At 42.1% G+C, this 7,908-nt stretch overlaps 1 protein-coding gene across 1 annotated transcript in view; it reads left to right on the top strand.

Moving 5' to 3' along the window:
• elmo3 (engulfment and cell motility 3) overlaps positions 1-7,700 on the top strand; it is a 25,634-nt gene extending 17,934 nt beyond the window's left edge. The window contains exons 15-21 of the mRNA XM_020604387.1: positions 477-613; positions 4,125-4,288; positions 4,964-5,076; positions 5,182-5,286; positions 5,454-5,533; positions 5,634-5,714; positions 6,742-7,700. Coding sequence (XP_020460043.1) covers positions 477-613; positions 4,125-4,288; positions 4,964-5,076; positions 5,182-5,286; positions 5,454-5,533; positions 5,634-5,714; positions 6,742-6,954 — 893 coding nt within the window. The 3' untranslated portion in view covers positions 6,955-7,700. The remainder of the gene's footprint in view (positions 1-476; positions 614-4,124; positions 4,289-4,963; positions 5,077-5,181; positions 5,287-5,453; positions 5,534-5,633; positions 5,715-6,741) is intronic.
• Positions 7,701-7,908: the final 208 nt, after the last annotated feature.

Below are 7,908 nucleotides of genomic sequence, written 5' to 3'. Positions count from 1 at the left end.
CTGTCTGCTGACAGTCATCAACTTTTCTCTCTAGTTATCCTTGACCAGATGTACCCTGTAAAAACTCATAAGCATGACTAAGCATTTAACAGTGTAACTAGACATCCTATCTCCACTAAACATTTCTAATACATAAAGTACCTAACCAATATCTATCTGACTAAAAATACCTAACAGGGTGAATATTTATTTATTTATTAATATTTATATTTATCACTTATTTCACATTACACATTTTTATTTGACATTACTTTGGAGAAACCTGTTTTCACTTTGACATTAGAGGTTTATTTGTTTTTTTGTTTTTTTGTCCAAAAAGCCAAATTATATTGACCATGACTGATTTATAAAATCAATAAAAGGGTAAAACATCCAAGGGGGGGAATACTTTTTATAGGCACTGTATAGACTCTGGTCAGATAATCTCTTAAACTGGGTGTTTTTCTTTTGTCCTCCATCCCTTCCTGTGTTGTCAGCCTCAGAGACAGGATCTGACTACCACCCCATCTTCTTTAGTCAGGATCGGCTGTTGGAGGAGCTTTTTTGTGTCTGCATTCAGCTAGTCAACAAGACCTGGAAGGAGATGAGGGCCACACAGGAGGACTTTGACAAGGTACAGTAGTCTGGTATAACACGGCCTGGTTTGCTTTGTGTTAATTCACCCAGCTTTATTTTCACTTTAGGAATTCCATTAAGCTGTGCAGTATGATGACCATAGTTTAAAATGTCCATCAAATGTCTATAAATTGTCCATATTTATGGTAATGACAATAATTACAGGTTTGAGGCACATTCTGTCACATTTTTTATGTATGCATACATGTATTTGCTGGAAGTTTGGACTATATCCCAAATGCACAGTGCCCTGATATCCATCTCAGTATCTACTCTGGAAAACTGTTCTTATTGAAAAATAATGTGTGCAGTGGCTCAGTAATCAGTCCCTAGCACAAGCTGTTTTCCTTAAGCTACAGTAGGTCAGCTCAGTCCACTATAGACATACAATGAGAAAAAAATGGTCAGTGATCCTCTAAGGGCATTCATTGATAAGAGTACAACAAAGCTGACACCTTCGTGGTCAAAAAGCTAGGTGATTTTTTTGTTGTTGTTCTGATGGATATGTGTGGGAAGGAGTTGAATCAAGGTTTTCCCACGCAGATGGGAAGGATTATTGATTTGCCAAGTCTTAGCTACTGTACACCGAATGATAACTGCTGAATCGCTGGTCTAGCATGGCTCAGTGGCACGTCAACTCAGAATCATTTGTAGTAGGCCATCATTATGCTGGACAGTCCCAACCGCAAATGCATTTCTGGAAATAGTGAAATAATGTTGAAGCTGATCATTGCCTTGTATCTAACCAGTGTTTCACTAGTTTAGCACATGAAGTTTGTTGGTCTGGGACTCAGCAATGAAGCAGTGATTAGCTCATTCTGTGATCCTCGAGCTGTTCATTCTTATCTTGCACACTAGCATCATGAATCATCTGTTAAACAGAGCCTTAATTAGTGAAATTTATCACATTTTATATGTATCTTTGCAGATATTGCAGCATTCAACAAGATAAATCCAGTCTACCTCAAATTTCTATCCAGACAAATACATTTAAATTTAATAAAAGAATAAGCCATCCAGGAGAAATATGTCTGTTTAACACACACACAAATCTGCTCAAGTGGGAGCTTTTTTATGGTGAGTTTGAAGTTTGTACTTTAATGACTCATTAAAGGTTCATTCTTATGCTAACTATACCCACTCTGCCCCCATAGACAGTATTGTAATTGACCTACCAACCACCATGTAGTACTTGTTCTATGGAAGTAGGTTCAGCTGAGCCGTGAGCAGCAGGGGCTTGTCTGGGAGAAATACTGAGAATCCAGCTACCCTGAAAGAAAGAGCCATAGAGCTTTTGTCCTGAGCATCAACAATGTGCTCTCCTGATAGTCATAAAGCTCAGTGACCTTTTGACCTGCAGTGTCCTGAGTGCCAGACCAGCAGACCAGCCTTGTGTTTTTGACTATGGCCCCTCCCCAGGGGGCTTTGGGACAAGGACAAAGGGGTGTTACATGGACTAAGGGAAGCCTGCTTGGCGGCAGGAACTGGGAGAAGAGAAAGAGGAAAACAAAGTGCTCAGGGCATCAGCAGTAATTACACAACCACAGAGGAAACATAAAACTTCTGGAAATAATATGAGAGGGCTGGTGGTACAGAAAAACAGAGGTGGCGATAATGCAAACTTAGGTTCTGTTACTTATAGAATCAAAGTATTTGTGTGCGAGTGACACTGTTCCATAACAGCACGCTCCCACCATCCAGTCACGTGAATGTACTTGTTCCCTGTGATAACGGCCACCTTGCATGAGCGCACACACATTCAGCATATGTGCACATGCTGCAGGGGTTTAGGGAACAGAGACAGCTGCCAGTCATCACTCCTGTTGGCCAGTTGAGCTAAAGGACAGGGGCCAAACAGGGGAGGAATGTGCATGTGTGTGAGAGTATCAGCATGTCTGCTTACAAAACACCCACAAGCCTGTCATGTAAGTGATCTCTGTCTGTCTCCTGCACTCTCATCCTCGTCACATTTCTGAGTGTTGTTGGAAAGTGGAATTCGAAGTGGGGATTAGAAAAACATTGCATATAGAGTCAGCTCAGAGGATACAAGAAGAGGTAAGATTGGGCTTGTATGTGTTTTCTTGGTTTGAATGTGCATTAAGTGGTTTGATGTTAACTGAACAATTGATATCAGATGTTCCAGGTTTTGTACAAAAAAGTAGATTTTTCTCTCATATTTTAAAATTGCTAAAAAGGTGATGCTTGAAAACAAATGATTTATAGCATGAGATAACGGCGTGAAGTGGCCATCTGAAACCCGCCATGTAAGGTTATTTTAGCTCAGGGGACTTAAAGCTGCAGTGTCAGTGTGACGCTCGAGTTGCTTGTTTTGTGTCCCTGCATGTTCATACAATAGAGAATGACAGTGTTGCTTTTACTGTCTGTACGTCCAGTGCTGCCAGGTGGATGAACTTGGTCATTCTCTGTGGTAGTTGGATCTAATTAAAAACCCTTGACAGCTACAGGATTACATTTCTGTTTTTTGGTTTTACAATGCATGTAAATCACCATGTGGCAGACACTCTATAGGAACAGACTGTGTGGAGAGAGGTCTGGACAGAGCTGCAGTGAATGGCTAACCTTCCTGATTGTCCACAATCAGTCCAATTGAGTGTGAACAGGAACGATCTAGGTCAGCAGAGCCACTTGTGTGTGGGGACACAGTGCTGGAGTGGGCTTGGTTTCGTAGCACTATAGATTTTCCACTATTTCCAGCTGAGGTGTGTATACTGAAGCGAGCTATAGATGTTACTCACATGGATGCACACAGTTTGACCAAAGGCCTGAGCTCTTGTTTCAGGGTAGTGGGAGTGAACACCCGCACAGAATCACATGAATGTATAATGGATATTTTATCAGGAGATTACACCCAGTTATAAGGGAAGAACCCCATAAGTGTTCTGTAAAATAACCACCCAGCTTGTCCAACACTGAACGTACTGATTGAACATGGCTGTACTGAAGGTGTTGGTTGGATGTTGCAGTTAATTAGGCTAATAAAGAGCGCATGGTTAATGGCTAGCCCTTATGTGGGTAAGAGGGTACGTACATACAGGTTTAGTTTATTGGAGAGTCTGAACCAGGAGGGAGTTCATGAACCTAAAACTGATGATAGAAATAGCTGGGTATGAATAGATCTGAGGCAATGTGTACAGTTTGGAAGAAGGCAATGAATAAAAGAGCTGTTTTATGTTGTTGTTGTAGTTGCCGCCAACTTCTGAAGTTATAAAGTCTTGTTCCTCAGAGGACTTACTGTAAACACTTAACAGTTGCTCTCTTTTTGAAGACCCCTTCAACCTGAAGCCATATCCAAAACTAAGGGAAGTCTTAATTGGGGAGCGCTGCACTGAACAAATCCCAAACATGAATACAAGTAAACAAAACAAAACAAAACACTGGCACTCCCAGCACTGTTATCCCTCCTGACACAGGAGGCAGTACATGGGTATTCAGCTTGTAGCAGCTGAACCGAACCAAACCATGGCTCCCTCTCTGTGTCTTTGTCCCAGGTGATGCAGGTGGTGAGGGAGCAGATCACCAGGACGTTGTCCAGTAAACCAACCTCCCTAGAGCTCTTCAAGAACAAAGTTAACGCACTCAACTACAGCGAGATCCTCAAACTGCGGCAGACAGAGCGGCTGCACCAGGAAGAGACTCTCGCTCCACCCGTACTGTGAGTAATAGGAGGGTTAGGGACTCAATACCCTTGAAAACTAGTTGTCAAGCACTTCCTCAATGCCTTGTTTCAGTCCTTACCTTAGCTACAAGGCAGAGAAAAATACTACAGATGAGCTACTAGATGGAAGCTGTTGAGAATTAGTTTTTTTTGTTTAGTTTCATTTTGTTTTTCCCCCACTGATCAGCCTTTTAATATTTCAGTGTTTGATACACACAGGACTCAGGGTTTGATCATTTATGTAGATGGTTTCGGTTGTTTCACTTTGTAGCAGCAGCCATTTTGGTTCCATGGTTCTAGAGGAAAACAACTGACAGTAAGTAAATCAATGCAGTGTTTTTTGCACAACTTGATCAGCTGCTCCAGATGGTTTCCACCTATATGGAATCAGTTGACAGGTCAGCAGCCATACTGTTGTTTATTATGGTACTAAACAGTGAGTAACTGTGTGCTGCTGTCATAATATGGGTCATCCATGCAGGTAACTATGAAAAAACCTCTGTATGAATAGTGATCAGTACTTAGGCAATGGTAATACATTTTATTTAACCATATATAACTAAACTTTCTTCATGTTTGCTGTGGTTTGGTTGTGAGTTTGCAACCATGCTTTCATGAAAATATGGATTCTAATGTCATTTTACAAAGCACTTTAACTGTGTTTCTTTTCAGTGAGCTCAAAGAGCGCCTGAAGCCAGAGCTACTGGAGTTGATCCGCCAGCAGAGACTCAACAGGCTGTGTCAGGGAACAATGTTCAGGAAGATCAGCAGCCGGCGCAGACAGGGTGAGGGCCAAGCACACACATCATACACACAGTCACTTTAAAAACAGCAGAGAGCTGACCATCTCTTCTCTGGCTAACCTCTGTCTCTTGCCATTTTGAATCCAGATAAACTGTGGTACTGCCGCCTGTCGCCCAATCACAAGATGCTTCACTATGGCGATGTTGAGGAAGACACAGAAAATCCACCAATTGAAACACTGCAAGAAAAGAGTGAGTTGAGACCGGGCCAGACAAATGCAACAAATTACAGATTTTCTGCATTTAAGTTACTAAAAGTATACATAGTGAAAATATTCACAATTGGAGCACTGGTTAATGTATTAACTGTGTGTTCATTACTCCATCTCTCTGTTCTCCTTCACATACTCCTGTTGAAGTTCCAGTAGCAGATATCAAAGGTTTGCTGCTAGGAAAGGACTGTCCTCACATGAAAGAGAACAAAGGCAAACAGAACAAGGTCAGCAGGTCTTCTTATTATGGTCATGCATCCCTCTCATATTTGTTGCCGTAACAAACAAGAAGTCTCACTGTGTTTGTATGTGTGTTCCTGGCTTTAGGAGGTGCTGGACCTGGCATTCAGCATCACATATGATGTAGAGGAGTACAGCTTGAACTTCATTGCTCCCTCCAGAACTGATGTGAGCCTGGCTCTGCACTTACCTGTGTCCCCACATTTCCAGATGTGGACTGGGAACTTTCTTCTTTATCACAGATTCTTCTGTCTGACAGTGTACAGCAGGGGTGTCAAACTCAATCGCACAGGGGGCCAAAACTCAAAGCACACTTTAGGTCGCGGGCCGAACAGGATAAACATTTATTGAACAGACTAAAACTAAAGGTTTTTTGAACATAAATATGAATTGAAACAGACAGGATACAATATTATTCCAAAATAAATAAACTTGAACTTAAAATCACCAACCCTATTTCTGCTAAGGCTTAGTACATTTACAAACACCTGCTTTTTGTCTGGACACAAGACGTCCACACTTTCATCATGCAGCTCTTCAGAAACTCTCCCTCGGTAAATGTCCGGGCTGATTTTCTCCTCTGCCCCAATAAAACTTCTTTCACAGCAGCTTCACTGTGTGATTTCACTTTGGTGAAAACATCTGCTGTGATGTCAGATTCCTCTTCAACTCCTCTACCTTCTGTAGCTTCTGCTCTTCATTCACGTTTTTCAGCTTGTCCTGATGTTTTGTCTCGTAGTGCCGTCTTAGGTTATATTCCTTAATTACAGCCACATTAGCTCCACAAATAAGACACACGGGTTTACAGACAATGTCAGTAAACATATACTCAGGCTCCCACCGGTTTAGAAAGGCTGTTTTCAGAATCAACTTTTCTCTTGGCCATTGTCAGGGACTAGCTTTGACTTTAAATTAGGGTTGTATACATCAACAGACGCTTGATTGATCTGACGTAATTGACATGGGAATGATCGCAGGTAGCCTATCGTTCGGTAAGGTAGCTGCATTGTGGGATTTGTAGTTTTTGTGTTAACGGCGCTTCATATCGCTGGACCATTAAAAAAACATTGATAAAATTATCTCGCCGGCCGGATGTAATTGTACGCCGGGGCGGATGTGGCACGTGGGCCTTGAGTTTGACACATGTGGTGTACAGTATGAATATACTGGGTGCTTACTGTCTGTCTGTTGTCAGTTCTGCCTGTGGACCGATGGACTGAGTGTCCTCCTTGGCCGGGAAATGAGTAGTGAATCCATGCGCAGCGAGCTGGAGATCCTCCTCTCTATGGAGATCAAGCTCCGCCTCCTGGACCTCGAGAACGTCCCAATCCCCGACAGTGCACCGGTTGTCCCCAAACCTCCGAGCAACTACAACTTCTGCTACGACTTCAGCCAGACCGAGCAGTAAAGGGTGCGCAGGCTGGAGTGCTACTAAGAGGCATGAATGTGTAAGTGCATGTTTGTGTGGATGTGGTGAGATCTGACCTGTGTATCCACGTACTCATTCCTGTAACACGGATTTATAACTCGCCTGTGGCCTGGTCAGCGACATGCAAGTGAAACCAAGACCAGGAGAAATCAAGCGGAAAGACTCGCATGTCTCTTAAACTACAGTTGCGACTGCGGCTAAGAATCACTACCTGATGACTAATCGGCTGGCCTAATGCTGCAGATCATCACTCCGTGTGGGGTGGAAATGTCTCGCTGATCTTGGTTAGTTAATGTCCAGCTGGCCTCCCTCCTGCACTGCACCTTTTCAGCTGTCTGGAAACTACAGCAACTGAGATGCGTGACAATGTTACACAAATACTAGACCACTCACGTTATGGTACTTTAAGTTTTGTCTTGTTTTTTAATCACTTTTATATTTTTAAATATATGTAAACCTACAAGGAATATTCCTGCATGGGGCTGCTTGTGCAAATTTCTATAATTTTTTTTTTGTTTTTTCTCCATGGGCATTATGTAGAACAAAACCCTTCCAACACTTGACCGAATGTTTTCAGTGTATGGATCTTACTATGGAGCAGAAATGCTCCAAGCTCGGTATGACTTGTTCTTAGCATTAAGATCGGCATTAGGTACCAAGCTGACCTTTTCCCCCTTTTTGTTACGCATAACAATAGCCTGTTGTACATTTGCACCAATCAAAAATTTGAATGAACAAGTTTTATATTCATGTAAATCTGTATGACACAGTATGCATTGGATGATCTTTGTTTGTCTCAACTGGCTTGGATCAAATCCTGAATTAACGTTGAAATCTTTTTTTTAGGTACTTAATCTAATGTGATGCTCGGTCTCAGTAAGCATCAGATTATTTCATTGCAGCCAAGCCACGGTGCATTTTTGACAAACTTGT

The sequence above is a fragment of the Monopterus albus genome, unplaced genomic scaffold (genome assembly GCF_001952655.1).
Source record: "Monopterus albus unplaced genomic scaffold, M_albus_1.0 scaffold65.1, whole genome shotgun sequence".
NCBI classification, from domain to species: domain Eukaryota; kingdom Metazoa; phylum Chordata; class Actinopteri; order Synbranchiformes; family Synbranchidae; genus Monopterus; species Monopterus albus.
The sequence above is the reverse complement of the archived record's forward strand: the minus strand, read 5'-3'. Positions and strand labels throughout refer to the sequence as shown.